Source organism: Muntiacus reevesi, chromosome 19, assembly GCF_963930625.1.
Source record: "Muntiacus reevesi chromosome 19, mMunRee1.1, whole genome shotgun sequence".
NCBI lineage: Eukaryota > Metazoa > Chordata > Mammalia > Artiodactyla > Cervidae > Muntiacus > Muntiacus reevesi.
This window is the reverse complement of record NC_089267.1, coordinates 7,175,212-7,200,392: the sequence shown is the minus strand read 5'-3', so window position 1 is coordinate 7,200,392 and position 25,181 is coordinate 7,175,212. Positions and strand designations below refer to the sequence as shown.

The following is a 25,181-nucleotide window of genomic DNA, read 5'->3' as shown; positions in this document are numbered from 1 at the left end:
TTATTAACTGCTATTAGACAGACTTATTTTTAGATATAGGACAACACAGGACAGAAGAACACAGCAGGCTGCTGGTGGTGGATGGTCATCGTCTGGGTTTGAGGGTCATCCTACATTACCTGTGGCATTCATCGGACACTGATTGAAGGCCAAGTCGCCTGCTGGAGTCCTCTTCCACACCATCGACATCAGATAATCCTCTGGGCATATTTCATAGGGTGCTGCAATTTAAAACAAAGGGACTTGAACACCCGTGGTGTTTATTTTTTAAATGCTGGCAATAAGCAATCCTGAAACGCAGCTCTCTGACTGAAGAGAGCTTTTTTTTTTTTAAAGTGTGGTGTTTATTGAAATGTTAGAGATGTCTTCAGAAAGAAAACGCTACTAGCTTTCATTTCATTCTCTACAAAATCCTCACAGAAAATAAGCACTTTCCAAAGAAAGCTTAGGATTAAAAAAAAAAAAAAAAGTCATTTGAACATGCCTATTGTGGGGAAGACAGCAAACTAACCAAGATGGCTGGTCAGGCTCTCTCACGCCACGTTTTGTAAATAATGACTATGTAACAGCTGAGATCATTTACAGCACCGCCCATGCGCATCACGAGTTACCCGCTCAGTCACAGGCTACTTTGTGTTCGCCTGTATATGCTTCACCTGGAAAAGCCCAGAAGGGTTGTGTGAGGTTAAACTGTGTTACGTTATGTCCACTGCTGCGGCTGTCGTGTCAGTCAGAAGGGAATAAACGTGTCTGCAGTTCCTATGGATCCCCGCAGTTTCTTCCAGCCTCTTAGCTCACACCTTGCCTACCATGGGTTCAGTGAACGGTGTAAACAGTGAGACAGCTGGTGTCATGAGCAGGATCAGCAATACAGCTGGTGTAGTGAAGAGGATACCCAGCTGGTAGAGGAGTCTGAGGCTCCACAGAAGAGGTGGCAGGACACCCGGCAGGCAGAAGAGCCGGAGACTCCACCGGATGGAGGAAGCCAGCGGCCACCATAGCATGTGGTACCACGTGGCCACGATCCTCTCGGATGGGTTCCAGTGGAAGACTGGGAGGCGGTGGACGGTTCACTGGATGGCACTGAAAAGGCGTTACAGGCAACGAGTTCCCATTTGCCCAACAAGGCAGCAAGGACTGCTGCTGGCAACGTGGGGCAGATTTTCTTGACTACCCTGCAGGTGAATATGGATAGGTCTGCGTTGGTGTGCAATGTGCAGTCACTTGGAAGAACTAGAGCAACATATATTGGCATTAGAGCAAGAAGCCGGTGGCCCTGAAGAAGTCAGCATCTCGGACAGCAAGGTGGTAAGTGATGGTGATATTAACGCTGTGAGACCGCAGGTCCCCGCTTGGCAGCGAGGCCTTTTGTGCAGCAGAAGGTGAAGCCCGGGGTGTACGTCCTCAAGGGGCCCCCGATGTGACTGAGTTCACAACATACCGACCGTCTACTCAGGCAGAGTTGATCGGCTTGGGTACGCCATTTCGGCAAAGGCGAGGGGAACCCTTGGCAGCATGGCTTTTGTGACTTTGGGACACAGGTGGACAGTATCCTGTGTTTGGGGGATGGCGCAGAATGGCGATAGCCATTCACCCCTCGTCGAGACAAACGAGGCAGAATGCCAGGCGGCTCACGCAGGGGGCGCCTAAGCCAATGCGCACCCTCATGGAATGGATTGACACTGCCATCTGCACCCTGTGGGTGAACGTGGGAGAGCCCCAGAATGCTGGGAGTAAACGGTGTAACTGCCGTGTTGACCCAAGTGGTGAGAGAACTGGGCATGAGGCAGTCGCTATGTAACCCAAATGCCTGAGGCCCAGATGATGAGCGATTCACTGGCGGCACTCCAGACGCCATTTTGAACAGTGCCCTTTGACCTCTTCTGGATCCCTGACTGCTATTCCCGCACCCTGGGTGGGGCGCCCCATCTAGGTGGTGACCTCCATGGTGGCTAGCTTGGGAGAAGTAGAGGGATGGTGTGCCAGACGCCATTTTGGACAGTGCCCTTTGACCTCTTCTGGATCCCTGACTGCTATTCCCGCACCCTGGGTGGGGTGGCCCATCGTTGTGGTGACCTCCATGGTGGCTAGCTTGGGAGCGGTAAAGAGATGGCATGCTAGATATCATTTTGAAAGTGTGAAGATCCTGAAGGGGCCCTGAGCTAGCAGGGCTTCCACCAGATATGCAGATGCCAGTGTGGGTTGATTTGTGCGGAGGCATATCGTAAGAGCTGTGTCCTATGGTGTATAATGTAAATTTACGCCGTGTGTCCCATGCTGTAGATTCAGTAGAACAACTGTATTGCTAATCCTGTTGGGGACGCCAGTTGTCTCTCTGTTCACACTGCTGAAGGCAAGGCATGAGCTAAGAGGTTGGAAAGTCTCTCCCCACAACAATGTATAAAGGCTGTGTCCTATGATGTGTTACTAACCTTTGACTCTCTTGAAGATTTGGAACACTGTGAAAGCACTTGGAATCTCCTGGGTGAGCTGTGAATGTCCTCCTTGAAGGGGCAGGCCTGACGCCTGTGGGGTTTTCTGGGTCCTTAAGAAAAAACACCCATAGTGGTAGTGTTGCCCCTGTGGAGGCTTTCCTGCAATTTCACAAGCACAGATGGTAGACTGGACTTGGCCATGCAAGATAAAGGCACTCCACATATGGTGGGTGGTTCTAGCCCCATGAGGGCAAGGACTGTAACATGAGTTCCAGGCAATACCTGGCATTGGGTTTTGCTGTGTGTTGGGGATGTAACTGTTTGTTGTTGTAGCTAATGCTGTTGCAAGATGTAAATCCAAGGGTCAGTGTTACTCACCAAAGGCATATCACAGAAGATGGACTCCGTATAGAATGTGAAGTGAGAGACCCTGAAGGGGTGGACTGTGGGGAGAGGGCAAATTAGCTGAGATAGTGTGGTCAGGCTCTCTTGCCCCACGTTTTATAAATAATGAGCTCCTTTATAGCACTGAGCTCCTTTATAGCACTGCGTATTTGCATCAGGAGGTTTGGGCTATAGCTGAGCTCACTTAAAGCACTGCGCATGCACATCACGAGTTATCCGCTCAGTCACGGGCTACTTCGTGTGCGCCTGTATATGCTTCACCTGGAAAAGCCCGGAAGGGTTCTGTGTAGTTATGTTGTGTTATGTTATGTCTGCTGCTAGGGCTGCTGTTCCACCCAGGAGAGAATAAATGTGTCTGCAGTTCCTACAGCTCCTCACATTTTCTTCCAGCCTCTTAGCTTGCACCTTGCCTACCATGACTTCAGTGAACAGCGAGCCAGTTGGTGTCATGAACAGTATCCGCAATACACCTAAAAACTGAACATCATATCATATTCAAACGTATAAATTGTCTTTCCAATACTCATCATTATTCATAAAATCCTGGGATGTTACACAATAAAATGATTTCTAATAAAGTGAAAGTCATATCAGAATTATTAACTGTAGGTGTTAACAGTAAATAAACATAAAGGACAAAGCATATAACTGTTTTTCTTCATATAAGAGCAATAAAGGCAATCACACTACATCATATAAAAATAAATGAAGTATTTTCTTTTCCTTCAAAAGCTCAATTTGATTACTGAGCCAAGAAAGATAAAGGGAATTTCAAGAATAACAGATGCATACTAGAAATACTAAACAATTTGTGAAAGAAAAAAGCATATGTTGTACTAAACTTGACACCTTACTCCTAGAAAGAACACTTGTGACTTTTCCAGACACACCTGCTGTTCTGCTCCCACACAGCATTGACATTTATATATTTGTCCTCACAACTTGTCTGGGATGTTAGGTCCTTTCTATCTTACACATAAAGGTGTGTTTGGCACAGAGATGTCATCCAATGTTGAATGAATACGTGAATACCTATATATGAGTGTGATACCGGTGAGAAATTTCTTGTTCTGGGGACAATATACTATTTAAGTCATGCTAATCTAGATACTAATTCCACTTCAAAGTTTAGGACATTGTTAGGACCCATTAGAGTTGTTAGTAAATGAAGAACGCACTTTGAGACATTGCCATCTTGAAATAATACTTTCTTGAAATAATAATTCACTGAGATGAGTGGTTTTAATGTGGGCATTTAGAACTGAGAGTGATATTGAAGAGCATCTGATCAATCTCCTTGTTCTTTATGGTTGAGGCACAGAGGCCCCCAAAGAAGAGGCTTGTCTAGGTGATGGGACTGGTAGAGGTATCAGCAGGACTGATTCTAGAACCCTGACTCCTGCACACCCTCTTTGCTACCTTGATAATCTCCCTCATATTGAGTTTATATGTGTGTGTATAACATATACATAATTTAGATTCTCATTAAAACACACAGCCACCTGTCTCCAAGTCATGGAATCTTTGTTTGGCGGGTGGTTTAGCTGTTGATCCAACCTTCACCAGCCCCACATTCATAAATGTCCTGTCCTCACCCACCAGTGATCTGCTAACAGCCAAACCCAACACATTCACCTTGGTCATCATTCACAGAACCTCACCCATGGCACTTGTTCCTTTGACATCTCCCTCCTACCTGGAAACACTTTCTTTAAGGTCTTAGAAGGCTCTTTTCTCTCAAGCACTTGTATCATTCTTTCTCCCTGTTGCATTCACTGCATTTTTGCAGAATCATCCACCCCTTACATTTTCCTCATGTTAAAAGCTTTCCTTAGACAATTTCAAACCTAATAACAGTAATATTATTGAGCCCTTACTAACCGTCTTACATGAATGGACTCATTTAATTTCCCCAACAACTTTATAGGATAGAGACTATTAGCTGCATTGATCAAATGGGAAAACAAGCTCAGAGAGGTGAATTGATTTTTTATTCCAAATATAGATATATTTATTACATGTAAGATGCAGGATGTAAAGTGCTTCTATTCTTCAGCATCTTTCCTCTTCAATACAATTTTTTTTCCTTTTTTTAAAAATTCATTTTAATTGGAGGTTAATTACTTTACAATATTGTAGTGGTTTTTGCCATACTTTGACATGAATGTTCAATGCAATTTTTATACCACATCAATACAGTAATCTCTAAAATGAAGAGTAATCCCATAATGTGCTGCATAAAATTTTCCATGGTTTTCCAGTCATCTGACAGGATAAAGATAACTGTTCTGGCTGTGATAGAAAAGGCCCTTCCAGCAAGCCCTAGCCTTGCTCTCCAATTACAATTCATATTTATTCTCCCATGAACCAGCCAGACACATAGAATCATAATTCTCCAGATACTCCCTACAAATTCACACTTCCTTGACTTTGCAGAAGCTATATCCTCTACTTAAAATATTCACGTCCCTCCTTGTTTTTTGTTAACATTCCTGTTTATCTTTAAAACGCATCTTAAATTGTGGATCCTCTGGGAAGTCTTCTCAGTACCTCAGTCACTGGATATGCAAGTATTATAGCTCTTCTCACAGTGGATGGAAAGCATCCGGTTACAGGTGTAAACCTTCTCAACTCCTAAATTTTGCCCTTTAGGAGACTAATTATGTTTTATTTATTTATCTTTCACCTGCTGTAATGAACTGTTATGATGTCTAGCATGTAGTAAAGATTCAAAACATGTTTGTTGAGTAAATCAGCTTTACTGAGGAAACAATGTAAGACTAGTGTCATCTGGTAGAACTTTCCTCCATGATAGAAAGGAGAATTTCACTGTCCAATATGGTGGCCTCTAGTCAGTGTGGCCATTGAGCACTTGGAGTGTGGCAAGGAAGACTGAGAACTGAGTGTTAAATATATCTAATTTTTATTAACGCAAGTTAAAATTTTAATGTCTACCATCCTGGACAACACTGTAACAGATGATAATTGTGCTTCTGTAAATGTCAACCCAAACTACTATAGAACATGAAAAGGAAAATTATGTGTTAAAATGCACAGAATGCATCATGTACAGTTTATTCTATAGTTGAATTCTATATAAAGCTAGTCTATTTTAAGAAAGCTTAGCAGTGATCAATCTAACATTACCATGACATTTGACTATTCTTTTTGTTATATACCCAGCTTCTGATCAACATCACCTAATTAACTCTTCCTTTGTAATTTTTCACTTCACTTGTACCTTTTTACTATTTTCAAACCCAAATTTTCATCAGTTCCATTGATGAAATTTGAAATACATTTCATGAAACCTGTTGCTATAGCTTTCAATTTTCTTTCCTGATTCAGTCTTGACATAAGTCAGTGATAGAGTCACATACACCCTGATTTCTTCATTTCCAGGTAAGGTTTCCGAAAATTTCTCACATCCATTGTTATTCCCAAGAGTGCCCTGCCCCAGTCTACCTTGGGAGTAAGAAAGTCTGGTAATTACAAGTACTCACTGATAGCTCAGCTGGTAAAGAATCTGCCTGAAATGTGGGAGACATGGGTTCGATCCCTGGGTTGGGAAGATCCCCTGGAGAAGGGAAAGGCTACCCACGCCAGTATTCTGGCTTGAAGACTTTCACTTTCCCCACTAGATGGCAAGAGTGGGCCAACAGGGTGAAACAGTTACCCAGCTCACACCTGGAACTGATGAAGTTCAAAATCAAGGCAGGCTAGGATCAGTGCTCAATTTTTTTAAAAAGTGCATTACTTGGGGGAAAGTTCTCTCCATAGAAGCGCGATGCTGAGCGACTTAAGGAGCAGCAGTCACAAGACCCTACAGCGTTGCTCCTTCATCAGCTCCTCCGCTTCCGCTCCTACTACCCCCTGGAGGCGTCTTCAGCTTCACGATGACCCCACGCTAGAGCCCCGGGCACCGCTTCTTTCTGCCCAGGACACCGCCCCGCTTCCTTCCCTAAAGCTCCTCCTGGCTCCTCTCCACTGCCTTCAAGCTTTGCTGCAACCCGCCTTCTCAGAGACAGCCTGCCTGCCTACCCTATGCCTCCAGTCCTTCCTCTGCCCTTGTGTTCCCCAAGACACTCCTAACCATATACGTCTGCACGATTTTCTGCTTTATATATTATTTTTTGCCTCCTCCTGCTAGAGTGTGAGCACCATGAAGAAAAGGATTTTAGTTTCATCCTTAGGACACATAGCACTTACAGGTCTGCTAAAAGATAGTGGGTAACTACTCTCTTGTAGCTCAGTTGGTAAAGATTCCACCTGCAATGCAGGAGACCCCAGTTTGATTCCTGGGTCAGGAAGATCCGCTGGAGAAGGGATAGGCTACCCACTCCAGTATTCTTGGGCTTCTTTTGTGGCTCAGCTGGTAAAGAATTTGCCTGCAAAGCAGGAGACCTGGGTTCAATCCGTGGGTTGGGACAATCCCCTGGAGAAGGGAAAGGTTACCCACTCCAGTATTCTGGCCTGGAGAATTCCATGGACTGTATAGTCCATGGGTTCACAAAGAGTCGGAAACTACTGAGTGACTTTCACAGCTATACACACGTGTATTTTTAACCCAAAGCTACCAAATATGCTCAAAAGGTCTATTTTCCCATTATTCCAGTGCCTAAGATGACAGAGAATGAGGATGATTTTGCAAAGTACTAAGGACTCTGTGTGTGTGTGAGAGAGAAAGATAGGTCAGTAGTAAATAATAAGTTTCATTTAGAAGCAATAAGAGGGAGCAGTTAGCTACTACACTTTTCCTAAAAATTAGCCAAAATGGGTTTCCATGGTACTGGTTAATTACAAAAATTGATCATGTATGGCTGTGCCTGACTTGGTAAGTGTTCCAGGGACCCTATTCAGAATCCTCTGATATGATCTGCATATAGTCTAACTGGTGAAAGAAAAAGCTGATTAAAAAGCTATTTTTCCAACCACACCACTCAAATAAGTACTAATTCCCATTTGCCTGGTGACAATCACAAGGGGGTACTTCAGCCAGTTCAAAAACAAAAACAAAAAATCACAGTAATTTTTTAAACCCAGAGAAGTCAACAAACTTTGTGCTCTGCCCTGCAAATTCGTGAAGCTTAGGATTCATCATGCTTTTTGTACCGAGTTTCTACTCAGTACACAAATGATAAGAAAGGAAGATGCCAGGGGAATTAAGAGATTCAAAGTTGCAAATTGGCCCAGGATTCTCAGCTTTTTAGAAGGCATGTCGAATCCCTCAGCTGTTTTAAATATTTCATCAAAAGTTATTTGGCATCTTTGAAGATTAAACCTTTAAAAAAAATTAGTTCAGAAAATAGCTCTATTGCGGCTCATACCTAAAACAGAACAATGTAGATAGTAAAATGACAGTTTGTTTTCTTCCATGTTAGGTTTATGAAGTTCCCAAGAGTGAGACTCTTTCTGGGGTCGCCTCAGTGGCAGGAAGGGAGCTCATTCATTCTATAAATATTTGAGCCCCTATCGTGTCCCAGCCTCCTTGAAAGATAGAGCACACACACACAAATAGACGTGAACAGTCAGGGCCTCTCAACTCCATGATAGTGAAGGACACATAAGTAGAGAAATTGCAATGCAGCTGGGCGCACACTATGATTTGGGGAGTTCTGGCTGCTCTAGGGGCATATCAGGGGAGGACTTCCCGAAGGATGATCGAGTGGAGGTGTGAAGGGCGAGGAAGTGTCAGCCAGTGAGGATGCGAAGTGTGCCTTGGGAACCCTGTGCGGCAGGATCAGCGGGGAAGGAAGAGCCTGGTCCATCCAAATCTTGGGGAACCTTTCAGGATGGCAAGGAAAAATGGGGATGGCCAGAGGGGGGGTTATTGCAGGAGCGGGGTGGGGTGAAGTAAAGAGCTAAAATAGGGCTTTGAACTTAAGGGGAGGGATACACATTGTCATGTTTTGAAACCATTCAGGCAGTTTGCAGAGTGGGTCAAGGGAGAGCGAGACTGAAGTCAGGCAGGCCTGTAACAATTGAAATGGTGTAAGCAGGGATGTAGGCTGGAGGATCACAGGAAGTGGCCAGGGAAGTGGGTAGATTCCAACCCACTTAGGAGGATGGCCGGCTCTGCTCCACGGCTCTCGTTGGAGGAGAGGACGAGAGAGAGAGCAAAGATGGAACTCGGGTTTCCAGGAAGAAAGTCCGGTGTGCTCTGACCTGAGCTACAGAACACAGGGAGGATACGGCTTACGAGAGAGGCTGAAAATAGTTTTGACGTGGAGTTATCTGGCATTGAAAAGCTGGCCGGTGTATGAAACTAAAGTGCAGGAGAGAAAGAAAAGCTGGTAATAGAGATGTGTGTTATTTTTTTTTCTGCTTAATTCTACCTGTGTGCATTTTGTAAATTATGCAATATATAATTAGCTCAGGCCACGGTTCTGTGCTCAAAATAAAAAACATATTATTGTGTAGCAGTGTGAACCACTTGCTTTTTTATGCCTCACCAAAATGGAACCACGACGGTTTTATCAGCTGAAAAATTCCACTGTTTACTCTCACTAGTGTAAAGATATAAAAACCCATCTGTAAGATACAACTGTACTTGAAGCCACACATACACAGTGAGCATGCTCCCTTCAAACAAGGTAGCAATTACCTAGTGATTAGCTGTTAATCTGTCTATTCAAACTGATTTTCTGTCTCTTAAAAATAGCAAAAATTATACAGGACTTAAATCAATTTGATGTGGAAAATTAGTTTTCCCCACTTATGCTAGAATTTCAGCATTAAAGAGAAATTGATTCTACACTGTAGCGCTGCATGCAGAAAACAGAAGAAAAATATGCATGATGCGTGACCCCACATCTCAAATCTGACTTGCTGGCAATTCTTTAATTCTAATGTTTCAGGATCCCCTTATGCTGGGGGTGCAGAGGTAAATGAGATCAATTCCGCCTCTGGGCTCCCACCACTCTAATTCAGAAGTGGAACCAACACACATGAAGACTTCATGGTGCTGCTAAGGTCTGAGGGAAGAAGAGGGGTATTTATCAAATGTGTTTCTAAAGAGCCTTCCTTATATGGAGAATGACTATTATCAGTCTCAAGCTGACACACTGTTACAACAGCAATATTTACACATCCCTATGAATCAGGCAGTCTTCCAAGTGCATTAAATATTTTTAATTCAAATAATTGTCATAACAACCCTCAGAGTGGTTGCAGTTATTTTCATCTCTGTGATCATGGGGAAAACAAGGCAGAGAGAAATCGCTCTGTGAGGACGTAGTAGACCTCAGTCCATCAAACAACTCTTTCAGCCTACACGACTTAGAAGTCTGACTTTTTAACTTGTTAAACTTGTCTCTAACAAAGACAGAATATTTGTATTGAAAGTGATTAATTAATTCCCCAGTCCTCCCCCTGGGAATGGAGGAGACTGTAAGTCGATATGAGCACAGACTCCATCCTCCTTCCTGACACCTCCCTGCTCCAGATATTACACAGCTAGTTCTGTGTGTGTGCAGAGTAGCTCAGAGCATGGGGACAGGCAGTGAAAAAGCAGCTCTGCTACAGAAGATATTGTCCTTGAGATGCACAACTTCACCTCAAACGGATTCCAGTGACACTCCAGTTCTTCTTGCACCAGGACTGTACAACTAAAAGCCCTGCCGAAACCATTCCTTGTCCGCAACAGCTGGCTAATTGCCCTATGTTTCTATTTTATTTTGGTTGAAACAAGAGTTGGGTAGGGGAATGTGAAATGCATTACCTATATTTTTGTTATGAGCAGATTTCAGAAACAACCCCTCCTTATTTATGAAGTGTGAATACAATAAAATCCTGCAGTCTTATGACGGTGATATTGCAGCTTGCAACAGTGTGGTTAAGGGTGAGAACCATTTTCCATTCTTTGCTAGTTTTGTCACTTACATTTACTTACTTGTACTCAAGGCCAGTGCAACCTATTTGATCATCTGCAGCATTACCGCCAACACCTGGGAGCTTGTTAGAAATGCAGGTTCCCAGGCCTGGACTAGACCTACTGAATCAGAACCTTGGGACAGAGGACTCTGGCCCATGAATCTCTGTCTTAACAAGCTCTCTGGGTGATTATTCTGTCCACTAAAGTTTGAGGTGCATGTATAGTTTTGAATTATAGCTTTGTTTGGACATATGCACAGGAGCGGGATTGCTGGATCTTGTGGTAGCTCTATTTTTGTTTGTTTTGAGGAAACTCTATACTGTTTTCCACAGTGGGTGCACCAATTTACATTCCCACCAACAATGTGGAAGGGTTCTTTCTTCTTCACACCCTCTCCACCATTTGTTATTTGTAGTAATATAATTTTTAACTATGGCTATTTTGACTGGTATAAGGTGGTATCTCACTGTAGTATTGATCTACATTTCTCTAATAATGAGAGTTGGACTGTGAAGAAAGCTGAGTGCCAAAAAATTGATGGTTTTGAACTGTGGTGTTGGAGAAGACTCTTGAGAGTCCCTTGGGCTGTGAGGAGATCCAACCAGTCCATCCTAAAGGAGATCAGTCCTGGGTGTTCATTGGAAGGACTGATGCTGAAGCTGAAATTCCAGTACTTTGGCCACCTCATGTGAAGAGTTGACTTATTGAAAAACACTGATGCTGGGAGAGATTGGGGGCAGGAGGAGAAGGGGATGACAGAGGATGAGATGGCTGGATGGCATTACCGACTTGATGGACATGGGTTTGGGTAAACTCTGGGAGTTGGTGATGGACAGGGAGGCCTGGAGTGCTGCGATTCATGGGGTTGCAAAGAGTCAGACACGACTGAGCAATTGAACTGAACTGAAATGAATAATTAGTGATGTTGAGCATCTTGTCATATGCCTGTTGGCCATCTGTAAGTCTTCTTTGGAGAAATGTCTATTTAAGTCTTCTGCTCATTTTTTGATTGGGTTGTATTTTTTTGTTACTGAGTTGTATGAGCTGTTTGAACATTTTTGAAATTAAGTCCTTGCCTCCTTTGTTGAATACTAACTGTCCATAGGTGTACGGGTTTATTTCCAGGCTCTCTATTCTGTTCCATTGATCCATATGTCTGTTTTTGTGTCTATAGCATGTTGTTTTGATTACTGTGTACTTGTAGTATTATCTGAATTCTGGGAGGGTTATGCCTCCTGTTTTTAAATTTTTCCTCAGGATTGCTTTGGCAATTCTGGGTCTTTTAAAGTCCCATATACATTTTAGGATTATTTGTTCTAGTTCTGTGAAAAAATGATAGGAATACTTTAAATATATAGATTGCTTTGGGTAGTATGGTCACTTTAACAATATTAATTCTTCCAGTCTAAGAGCATGGGATATCTTTCCATTTCTTTGAATCATCTTCAATTTCCTTTATTAATATTTTATAGTTCTTAGCATATTTTCACCTCCTATGTCAGGTTTATTTCTAAGTGTTTTTTGATGCAATTTTAAAAGGGATTTGTCAAGTAAAGTTTGGGGAGCACAGCTCTGGACAATTCAGAGAGGCACTCAGGGAAGATAAAAGCTCAAAGAAAGAAAGCGTGGTGATGTTTTCTCCCTGCTAAAAGAAAGTTACCCAGAAACCAGATGATCTAGAGTTCAGAATCACAATAACTGCTCCATCTCTGGAGCAGTTTAAGTTTAAGCAGTTTAAATTGCTGTTACGAAGTTTTTCTCAGCACATTCTACCTGCAGGGTTTGCTCATCATTTGTAGACAAAGCAATGGTGACTCCAAGAAGAACATTTTATATATAAATTAAGTGTAACATCTGCCTGTGAATGGCAGGTTCCAATTTAGCAACTAATGACTAAAGATTCATGGATCGTAGAACTGGGCTCTGGGAAGAGCAAGCCCTTCCCTGGCATAGAGCAGAGAGGCCTTGGGAAGCCTAGGCTAACATAGGTGAATCAGCAGTAACTTTGCTTTCTGAATGATATTAACCAGGGGAAAATTGGGGGAGAAAAAACCAACCAAAGACTAAAAATAGTATGTTTTCACATTGTAGCAATATAACAAAATTATTCCACTAGTTTAAGCCAAAAAGCTTGAGTATATAACAAGACTGAGATCAATAAAATCATTATTTGGTGAGTTTGATCAACTTAAAATTTGGGCAACCTAATTATCTCCCCTGTAGCTCCTTTATTTCTTAACTAGCAGTAGTTTTAAAATAACAATATAATATTTTTCTCGTTCTCTTTCTTATGAAGACAGGGACATTGATGATGCTCTTTTTACTTTTATTTGATCTATTTACCAGGAAAGAAATATCCTATTCTTGTTAGGAAAATATTTTATATTTTCCATTTTTAGTAGATGTCATAAGAGCTTTTGATTAAGTCCAGATAATTAATCATTATTTTCATTAATTACCCAAAGATGTGCATATATTATACTTTTCTTTCTTGACAACAGAGGGTTTCGTTGGCAAACTTGATTAGTTTTGTATCCAAATTAAGTTAAGCATAAAAATAAATACTAATTTATTTGTTTCCAGCAAGATGAATAAAATTAAGAATGAACAATACTATAAATAGCACTAGAAAAAGCATATTATTTTAAGAGAAAACTTCAGCTTTAACAAAACAAGAAAAAATGACTTAGCAACTGTTAAGATAATTTGAAAGTTTTCTCAAATTATATTGCCAGTGTGCAAATTAGGAGCAATCTAGTGGAAGAAATTAGAAAACCTACGCTCCTAATTATAAAAGGAATATATACTGACCATAAAGAAACAACTGCTCTGAGTTGAAAAGCCAGTATAGTGTATAAATCAAGTTCACTGTGGAAAACTAAACTATTTATTATCCCTGCCTTTTTGGAAAAAAAAAATAATGATTTTTTTCCCAAAAAAAATCTGGAGATGACATTGATGTGCATGGAAAAGTTAAAGGATAAATATTAAAAGAAACCCACTTTTATTTTGATAAAATTTCTGTACAGAGGCAGAAGTATTGTTGAAATTAATACTCACATGTTAATGGACAGTGTGATTTGTATGAAGGTGAAAGATCAGGATATATTTTCAAAAACTTAGTAAATATGATTATCTTTTTACCCCCATACAAGCATTAATTTGTGAATTGTTTAGCTAACTCAATAATTCATTTTAATTAAAAAATGTTATTTACATACTTGGAGATGAGTTAATTCATAGTTTTGAATAGAGAAAAATGAAAGTATCAAGGTTAATGTCAAAATATATATTTATATAATGTAAAAAGTGTTTACAGTTTTATATGATTTTTTAATCTCACTGAAATCATGAAAGCGGGCAAATAAACCTAGCAAACAAGGTATAGTATCTTTTTTTGTAAACAGATATGTAAAATGTTTTCCAGACAGCAGGTGGCAATCTTTATAAATCTGGTTGCAAGCAGCACCATCTTATATCTGTATTTGCAGATGAAAGTCAGTGTTACAGGACCGGTTAAGAACCTTGGCATGCTCAGACGAGTTTAGATAACTTCAAATATTAAAAAGGCTCTTATTTAATTATGCTTGCTGTTCCAGTGAAATTTCTCCCTGGGCAAAATAAATGCCTTTGTTTAATGCTTCCTAATTTTTATGAAGCAGAGGAGAAATTTCACAGTGCTAATTGGTGTAGGCATCCTTCTCAACAGAACCCTCCATGCTGGTTACTTCTTATCATTCAGGATTCATATGGCTTTAAGAATGAACAAAACTAATTTTAGATTTTTTAAAGCCCTAAAAAGAACACAACTGACTTATTGTTGCCCTCAGAGTCTAGTTTCTGTTGCTATTATCGCTGAACCATGAAAAGTCTTTAGAATTCTAAATATGGAGAAATACAAAGTTTTGATCCCAGATAACTTAGAATTCATTGAGTTTTTTCTAAATTGAAGTAGTCATGTCAGATAAGAGACAGAAATCCATAGTTGTCTGAACTGAGAAGGAATATCAAACAGGTACAGTCATCACGCCCAGCAGGACCAGACAGCCAGAGTTGGCGAGCTTGCCCACAAGAGTTAACAGTGGCAACATCAACTCTAACTGGGTCTTCGAATCTCTTAAGTTCAGAGTTTTATACACAGCAGTGAAATTTTACAACTCCATGCTACTAGCTTTTCTAGCACGTCTACAAAATTTTGCCAATGATATCATTCTAAAACCCTAATTTTCACTTATTTATTGAGTCTTGAGTGCTAACAGCATTTTATGAAATGTACACACTCTTAGGAAGGAGTCTTTGTTCTACATGAGCTTTCAGATATATGTGATTTATAATATGTTCAAGTTCTGATCTTTCCTGTATGCTATGCTTATGTGTAAAATCGTTTAATGTAGCAGTACTTCCAGACTTTCTCTATGAATTAAGACCTGACGCTGTCATTTTAAAGTGAGTTCCTCATAGGGACTCAGTGGGAATGGGGCAGGTAAACCGAGGTGTCTGAGGTCACACATCAGGATGGATTAACAGTGGAATTTACAAGTTTCTGAGTTTCAGCCTTATATTTGTATTTTCTCGTGCATCTATATTCTACTAAAATAATCTAAGGCAACTTGTTCTCTCAGTAAACAAATATTTCATAAAGATAGTTAAAAAAATGATACCCCAAACTATTAGTAACTTCAAACATATCTACCCATGTTATTGTTCAATGTGCCTACTCATTTTGCAGCAAACAAGAAACATAAAGAAAACGGTCTATGACACAGAAACAGAGGAAACCTCATACATTAGGGAGAGAAGTGAATCGCCACTTACCAACAGCAATACTTTAACTATAAAACATTATCTTCAACCAACGGCAATGCTTTTCATCTTTTTTTTTGAGGGACCAGAGTATCTCCCGGGAACACTCTGGGTGCACTCACCGGGACAGCGCTGCTCACTGCATCTCCGCACTTCCTCGCCTGTCCCTTCACAGGGCTGTCCGGTCACGGCTGCGCCCTGGCAGGTCCGCATCCTTCTCTCCCAGCCTCCGTCACAGGACCTGGAGCAGCCACTCCAATGACCCCATGGATTCCACTGCCCATTGGCTGAAAGAAACACGCCACCACGGTCAATGGGGTAGTACAGGACTCACCGCTTTAGGGATTCTGAAATGTGAGGACCACGACTGTTCAGTTTTTATTAATCTACCACCACAAATATAGTATACACAAATATTTGACTTTCTGACCAGATTTAGAGCACTGTGATGAACAGAAACTTCTATAGGCTTGTCAGGATCTACAAATGGACACAATTGAAAAAGAGTACAAGTTCAGCTCTAGACTTCGTTGATTTAATCAATATTTAATATAATATAATTAATTTGATCTAATTTAAGAAGCTGCTGAATTTTGTTGCCTTCTTAATGCAACATACAGTAGAATGAGCCTTGGCAGAATTGGTTTCATTTATAAAAATGTATAACGATCGGTTTATCCCATGGCTGTTGCGCATGGCTCTGTCACAAGGGCCCAATGGCAGGCATCCTGTAAATGCAATCCCCAGACCTCACCTGTGCACTCGGGGTTGTAACACTCTCTGCTCTCTGCCCAGGGCCCCCTGCACTCCGAGCCCCCGTGCGCGGCGGCAGTGCACAGTCGGCTCCTCTGCTGGGTCCCATTCGAGCAGGTCACGGAGCACTGGCTCCAGGAGCTCCACTCCTGCCACTGTCCATCGACTGCAAGGCAGAAGCAGAGATGGGGTGAGGAGGTTTCCAGGAGAGGAGGCTGTATACAACATAGACGCAGGTCTTTACTGTCCTCTACAGATACTGCGCTTGTGACACATTAACGTTCTTTAGCGACCTTGTATAACAAGTCTATCAGTGCTATTTTTCCAACAACATTTGCTTCCTGTGTCACATTTTAGAAACTCATTCAGACATTTTATGATTGTTATATTTGTTATGGTGGTCTGTGATCAGTGATCTTTGATGTGAATGTTGTCATTGCCTTGGGGCACCAGGCACATACCAGACAGGGAACTCAATAGATAAGTGTTTTGTGTGTGTTCTGACTGCTCCACCTGGCAGCTGATCCCTCATCTCTCTCCCTTACTTTGGGCCTCCCAATTCCCTGAGACCCAACAATAACGAAATCAGGTCAATTTGTAACCCTACAGAGGCCTCTAAGCATTCAAGTGAAAGGGAGAGTCACACATTTCTCACTTGAAATCAAATCCCAGGAATTAATAAGCTTAGTGAGGAAGGCGTGTTGAAAGATGAGACAGGCCAAAAGTCAGACCTCGTGACAGTCAGCCAAGTTGTGGATCTAAAGGAAACTCTTGAAGGAAATTAAATGTGCTACTCTTGTGAACACTGGAATGAACAGAGCCTTCCTGCTCATACAGAGAAAGTTTGACCGCTCTGGAGAGAAGATCCAACCAACCACACCATTCCCATAAGCAGAAGTCTCTTCCAGACATAACAGGGCCCTGAAGTGAAGTTGACCAGTTGTGTCTGACTCTTTGTGATCCCATGGACTGTGGCCTACCAGGCTCCTCCATCCATGGAATTTTCCAGGTGAGAGTACTGGAGTGGGTTGCCATTTCCTTCTTCAGGGGATCTTCCCGACCTGGGGATTAAACCCAGGTCTCCCACATTGTAGGCAGACGCTTTACCCTCTGAGCCACCAGGGAAGCCCAAACTATCTTCCATTCTATGAGGGCTGAGAGAGGTGAGGAAGCTGCAGATGAAAAGTCAGAGACGGGTTCATGAAGCTGAAAAGAAACTGTCTCCATAACATCAAAGTGTAAGGTGAAGCAACAAGTGTTGATGCAGAAGCTGAAGCAATTTATTCAGAAGCTGTGGCCAAGATAACTCATGAGGGTGGCTACCCTAAACAACAGATTTTCACTGTATATAAGCAGCCTTCGACTGGAAGAAGATGCCATCTAAGACTTTCATATTTGGAGAGGAGAAGTAAATGCCTGGATTCGATACTTCAAACGACAGGTTGACACTCTTGTTAGCAGCTAATGTAGCTTTTAACTTGAAGCCAATCCTCATTCACCATTCTGAAAATCCTAGGGCCCTTATAGTATGCTAAATCTCCTCTATTTCTTCTATTAATGGAACAACAAAGCCTGCATGACAGGACATCTGTTTACAACATGGTTTACTGAATATTTTAAGCCCACTGTTGACCTACTGCTCAGAAAAAAAGATTTTTTTTTTTTCAAAATATTAATGCTTATTGACAATGCACTTGGTCACCCAAGAACTCTGATGTGGACAATGAGACTAATGTTGCTTTTTCATGCCTGCTAACATAATGTCCATTCTTATGGATGGAGATCAAAGAGATATTTTGACCTTTAAGTCCTATTATTTAAGAAACACACTTTATAAGCCTGTAGGCACCAGATATAGTGATTCCTCTGATGAATCTGGGCACTGAAGAGGAAATCTTCTGGAAAGGATTCACCATCCTAGATGCCATTAAGACCATTCATGATTCATGGGAAGTGCTCCAAATAACAACAGTAACAGAAGGTTGGAGGAAAATGATTGCAACCTTCATTGACTTTAAGGGGTTCAAGACTTAAGTGGAGGAAGTAACTGCAGATGTGGAAACAGCAAGAGAATTAGAATTATATGGGGAGCGTTAAGATGTTACTGAATTACTGCAATTTGATGATAAAACTTGAAGGGTTGAGGAATTGCTTGTTATAGATAAGTAAATAAAGTTTCTTGAAGTAGAATCTGCTCCTGGTGAAGATACTGTGAAGATTGTTGAATGACAGCAAAGGATTTAAAATATGACATAAACATAGCTGATAGAGCAGAACGGAAGTCTGAGAGGACTGACGTCAATCTTGAAAGTAGTTCTATTACAGGCAAAATGCTATCAAACAGGATTACATGCTACAGAGAAATATTTCATGAAATGAAGAATTAGCCAATGTGGGGAACTTTTCTGTCTCATTTTAAGAAATCGCCACTTCCATCTGAGCCCTCAGCAACAACCACCTTGACCAGTCAGTAGCCACCAACATGTGGGCAAGAGCCTCTACCAGCAAAAAGATTACAATTTCCTGAAGGCTTAGATGATGGTTAGCATTTTTTAGCAATAAAGTATTTTAAAATTAAAGTACTTACATTGTTTTTAAGACATAATGTTATTATTGCACAGTTAAGAGACTACAGTATAATATAAACATAATTTTTATGTGCACTGGGGAACCAAAAAATTGGTATGACTTACTTTATTGTGATATTCCCTTTATTGAGGTGATCTGGAACTGAACCTGTGATATTTCTGAGGTGTGCCTGTACAAGGTGAAGCCAACCTTGAAGATGAATGCCAACCAAGAGACTCTAAATGAATGCAATTAGATGTTACTGCCCTCCAAACAACTATTACCTCATTCTTCATTTCTATTTACTTTTATGTGTCTATTATTTCTTTTTATTGATTTATTTCTTCAAATATATTTATTGACCACTTAAAAAGACAAGGCCTTGATTTTGGAGATGGGTCCAGGTAGCAATGAATATGATAAATAATGATAATTGCAGAACTCATATTTTAGAAAAGTACTCCCTAGAACAAGTTATAAATTTAGTTACATGCCAAATAAATTAATCCTATAGCATTGCTGCAAAGGATGATTTCAAGACAGAGTAAGACAAGAGTTTGCAGGGCCTGGGGAGTCTTCCATGACAAAGCAAGTTTTCAAGGACACTTGAAGGATGATAGGAAGTCCCCAGGAAAGCGCTTGTTCCATGAAGATACACAGAGGAGCTGGGCAGGACCGAATGGGGGGCATTGTGAGCACCACCCAGACAGCAGGTGAATAACTCCCAGGGAGGTCAGGGAAGAGGCAGGGGCCAGATTTCAAACTTTTTGTCAGCTGTGTTATGGATTTTATCTCTTTGCTCTGATTGTTGAACAGCCATTGGAGGATTTCAACGGGACTCTGATCGTATCTGGCGCAAGGCAGGGGAAGAGTGGCAGGAGAGGCCCAGGAGGTTCTGAGCTGGAGGCGGGAAGGTGCCTGGATGGCATCCTGGGGAGATCCGGGACGCGAGGGAAGGGCCCCAAGTGGAGAGAGGACCAAGGGGACACCCAGGTGTCCAGGCTGGAATGGAATGCAGATGGTTGAGCCTCTCTTTGGAAGTTCAAATTGAGATGCATTTATTTCTTCACTAATTCAAATGACTATTGAGAATCTTTCAGTCATCAGACACTGTGATAAGTGTTACAAGAAATACAAGAATTTGAATTCCAACCTCAAAAATCTTTTATAACTCATCAAAAGAGTTACTGTATGCACACAAATAAGTAAATACAAAATGAAAAGCAATACCAATTTAACACAGCAATAAAAACTTTCAGAAAACTCACTAGTATGGGAAGATTTGGATAGATTAGACAAAGGAGAAGCATTCATGAAGGTATAATCCCATAGGCCACAAATGACAAGTGAGCAAAGGGATCAGGCAAAATATTTACCTGAAGTCATTAACTAGCATATAATGTTAAAAATGCAGGATATTACTGTCCACTTTTTTCCAATGTCATTCCATTGCTTTTCGTCTATTTTATAAATCCAAAGTTATAAACTAATGCTTCTGTGAAGACTCACCCTGGCAGAATAGGATTGAGTACTTTGAACCTAATTTCAGATCGTGCAGGGAGCTATTAAAAAGAAAGTTATTTAATATGTATCTAATGGTACTGTGTGATGAAAAAAAATCATAAAAGGCCAATTTAATCATACCATTCATGTCACTTAGCATCTCACTTTTTAGCACCTGACAGTCTTATTGACTATATAATCCATTTGCCAGACAAAAAAGAAAAGTCTAGCGAATCCATTTCCTCTAGATGTTGACTTTGAAGATGAGTGTGTTTTCCATTTCAGAATTTTGCTTTTCTAACATAACACTTATTAAGGTTGCATTCAAAGGAGAAAGGTTTTAAAAAAAATAAGATTCATACCTGCACTGTATGTACCATCTGTTTGGCCAAAAAATGTACAGGTATTCAAGCTACTGAGAACATTCAGAAAGCAACAGAGAAACAAAGATGAATTAAGTGATGCCAGTCAGTTCAGTGTTAAGTGACCAGGATAAGGGAATAGAATATCTGATATCCTTAAGAAATCTGCTTTAAAGTAAAAAAAATTAGTAGTTTTTAGGAATTTAACAGTTGTACACTCACTACAAAGAAGAGAGGGTGAGTGTCTACAGCTAGGAAGATGTACATTTAGGAATGAGTGAGATAGAGAAAGGCTCAGAGTAGATAATTCAGCAGGAGGCTATAGTACTGGAGTTTCAGCTTCAGCATCAGCCCTTCCAATAAACACCCAGGACTGATCTCCTTTAGGATGGACTGATTGGATCTCCTTGCAATCCAAGGGACTCTCAGAAAAGTACATTATGCAAAATGCCAGGATGGATGAAGCACAAGTTGGAATCAAGATTGGCAGGAGAAATATCAGCAACCTCACATATGCAGATGACATCACCTTTATGGCAGCAAGTGAAGAGGAACTAAAGAACCCCTTGATGAAGGTAAAAGAAGAGAGTGAAAAAGCTAGCTTAAAACTCAGCATTTAAAAAATGAAGATCATTGAATATGGAATTCAGTCCCATCACTTCATGGCAAATAGATGTGGAAACAATGGAAACAATGACAGAGTTTATTTATTTTCTTGGCTCCAAAATCACTGCAGATGGTGACTGCAGCCATTAAAGACATGAACTTCTTGGAAGAAAAGCAATGACAAACCTGGTCAGTGTGTTAAAAAGCAGAGACATGACTTTGCTGACAAAGGTCCATCTAGTCAAAGCTATGGTTTTCCAGTAGTCATGTATGGATGTGAGAACTAGACTATAAAGAAAGCTGGGCACCGAAGAATTGATGCTTTTGAACTGTGGTGTTGGAGAAGACTCTTGAGAGTCCCTTGAACAGCAAGGAGATCCAACCAGTCCATCCTAAAGGAGATCAGTCCTGGGTGTTCATTGGAAGGACTGATGCTGAAGCTGAAACTCCAATACTTTGGCCACCTGATGCAAAGAACTGACTCATTGGAGAAGACCCTGATGCTGGGAAAGATTGAAGGCAGGAGGAGAAGGAGACGACAGAGGATGAGATGGCTGGATGGCATCACCAACTTGATGGGTGTGAGTTTAAGTAAATTCCAGGAGTTGGTGATGGACAGGGAGGCCTGGCATGCTGCGATTCATGGGGTTGCAAAGTGTCAGACACGACTGAGTGACTGAACAACAACAAGGGTGGGGGGATAAATTAGGAGTTTGGGATTAAGATATACACACTGTTATATATAAGACAGATAAGCAAGAAGGACCTACTCTATAGCAAAGGGAACTATACTTCCCTGGTGGCGCAGAGGTATAGAATCTGTCTGCCAATACAGGAGACACGAGACACAATGTGGGTTAGTTCTCTGGCTCAGGAAGATGCCCTGGAGTAGGACATGGCAACCTGCTTCAATATTCTTGCCTGGGAAATCCCATGGACAGAGGAGCCTGGCAGGCTACAGTTCACAGGGTCACTAAGGAGTTGGGCATGACTTAGTGACTAAACAACAACTGTAATAACCAACGAGAGGGAAGAATCTGAAAAAATATTGGTATGTATGTACATATAACTGAATCACTTGTGGTACACCTGAAATAAACTAAATCAGTTATACGCCAACAAAAGTTTTTTTTTTAAAGAAAGAGTATCACAATATCATGAAAATATCTGAACCGAGAAGAAAAGAAGAAATGTCTTTAAGAAATAGTAGTGTTATTTCACTAAATAAAAAGAAAGTTGAGGTTTTTGAGAGGTGGAAATTAAGAGCTCTGTTTTGGACATTTAAGCATTTCCCAATCTGACATGTACATTACACTTCAGGGATAAATACTGAGATACTTAAAATGAAAACCAATTATCATATGATACACCTTAGGTTTCTGTTTCATAACCACAAGCCATGAAGAGACTTGTTTCTTCTTATCTGATGCTTGCTGGAGAATCCAAAGCAGTGCTGAAGCTGCCTCTCCCAGCTGCATTTAGGTTTGCTCTCCACCCGGGTGAGCTCAGACCACAGAGACTATCAAAGCACTCCCCACCCCATCTCCACTTACTCATATGGGACTGTCTTAACACACTTACAGGGAGAACCCCAGACTCTGCACACCCACGAGTGTGAAAAAACCTCAAAGCTTTCTAGAAATCTGTGCCTGCTGCTGCTGCTGCTAAGTCACTTCCGTTGTGTCCGACCCTATGTGATCCCATGGACAGCAGACCACCAGGCTCTCCTGTCCACAGGATTCTCCAGGCACGAATACTGGAGTGGGTTGCCATTTCCTTCTCCGAAATCTGTGCCTATTGCAAGCTAATTAGCATCTTATCGTTCTGTTAGAAAAGTCTTCCTGATGATTTGGGGAAATGTAAACAATCCAAAACGGGCTTCCCAGGTGTTGTTTGTGGTCCAAAATCCGCCTGCCAATGCAGGAGACATAGAGGGCTGGGTTCAATCCCTGAATGGGGAAGACCCCTTGGAGAAGGAAATAGGAACCTATTCCAGTATTCTTGCCTGCAGAATCCCATGGACAGAAGAGCCTGGTAGGCTACAGTCCATGGGGTTGCATAGAGTCGGACACAACTGAAGCGACTTAGCACACACACATGCATGCAAACATTCCAAAACTGGTCTTGCAGGCTCTAGATGCCCTCCTGATGCAGAGAACCCACACTGTGACTGGCCTGGTTCTCCTAGACTCATGGACAACTGTGCTGATGAAGACCCACCAAGCTCTGCTCTCCTGGAACCCACAGTCTGAGGGGCTGTGGTGGAGACAGATGATGGTAAACAAGGAAACAGAGGAGAAACAAGAGTCTCAGTGGGAAGAGGTCTGAAGGCAGAGCGACCTCAGGAGAGCTGAGTTCCAATCGGGAGGAGGATCCAGAGACTTGAGCTCTGCAGAAGGCTCCACCCAAGGGCAGGCTTGAGGGCAGGAAGGCTTTGTGCATTTCAGGCAAGAGATATGTCTGGGGCTCATGAAGGGGGGACACAGCAGGAGGTAGCTCCCGAGGGCAACAGAAGCCAGTTCCTGGGGGGTCCAGAGGGTATAGGACCAAAATCTGAGAGGCCACGAGAGGACGTTATAGTTGCGAGGAGATGTGGTGTCATTCACATCTGAGCCCTTCTATTTTGTGGTTCTGTGCAGGCTGGGCTGCACAGGGGGAGGAATCGATGTGGCAGATGTCAGCGGACCAGACTGCAGCCCACACAGGGGTAAACAGTAGGACCTGTTACTGAACTGGGCTAGAGGGGGTTTCAACAGGTCAGCAGCATATAGCCCTGAAATAAAAATGTCTATCTGGAACATGTTGAATCTGTAGTGCCATTATAGACATAACCCAGGGAATCCTGCATTGAGTAGACTTTGTTTAAAGTTGTCTCTCCCAAATTTCCTCCCTCCCTCCCTCTTTTCTTCATATTTTTTTCTTTCATGGAACACCATTTGACATCACATTCCAAGGCATAATTTCTTCTGTGAAGAATCACCATTTTCTTGGGCTTTTCACTTTCTCTTCATTTCTATCATCAGCATTTGCAGTTGAACTTTTCCAGTGTCATTTTTCAATTTAAAAATTTCAAATGCCTATTACTTATGAACCATCGCACAAAGGTGTCTAAGAATAGAGAATGGGAGGCCATATTTTAAAGCTGGAAAGATGCTAAGATCAGTCAGTCCTACCTTCACATAAGTACTTCCTTATAAAACAGCGCCACTGTGCAGATACAAAGATTTTTTTCAGGAATGTGACACATGATGACATTTTCTGGACGCAGAAAAATTAAAATTACCATGTCTAGATGGTTAGATTCCTGGGTTTTACTTTGTTATATAAGCTTCTTTCTGCAGTTGTGTTCACTTGGAAGAAAAATCTGCCTCTGATATGCAGGGGACAAGTCAGTTCCTATGATATATTTTATTTTACTTTATAACTTTAAAATTTTTATTGAAGCATAATTGATTTAAATGTTGTGTTAATTTCTTCTTACAGCAAAGTGATTCAGTTATACACAGATAAGCATCCTTTATTATATTCTTTTCCATTATTATTTATTCAAGGATATTGATTATAGTTCCTGGTGACTATGATACATTTTAATTAAAATACTATGCTTCAGTCTATTTTCTCATCTTGAGAATAACTAGTGACACTCTAGAATTGGCTGGATAACAATAAATACAAGCTAAAGTCATGAGCATTTTGAACATTAAAACCATCATTTCAACAGCTGTTCTGGGTTGACTATTGCCGGCTGATTAAGTTACCGAAAGGGAAGAGTTGGGGGAGAAAAACTGGCTTTTAGGCTATCTGACTTAGGAATGGCAAAGTTGGAGAGCCTTGATTTTTACTGAATTGAGAGTTACCCAGGAAATGGGAAAG

The 25,181-nt window shown here is 41.3% G+C and overlaps 1 protein-coding gene across 1 annotated transcript in view; it reads right to left on the bottom strand.

Annotated features, from left to right (window-relative positions):
* Positions 1 to 25,181, bottom strand: part of ADGRB3 (adhesion G protein-coupled receptor B3) — an 844,067-nt gene that overhangs the window by 479,263 nt on the left and 339,623 nt on the right. Inside the window, exons 5-7 of the mRNA XM_065911328.1 lie at positions 16,271 to 16,435; positions 15,639 to 15,803; positions 120 to 221 (exon numbers count right to left, since the gene is read on the bottom strand). Coding sequence (XP_065767400.1) covers positions 120 to 221; positions 15,639 to 15,803; positions 16,271 to 16,435 — 432 coding nt within the window. The remainder of the gene's footprint in view (positions 1 to 119; positions 222 to 15,638; positions 15,804 to 16,270; positions 16,436 to 25,181) is intronic.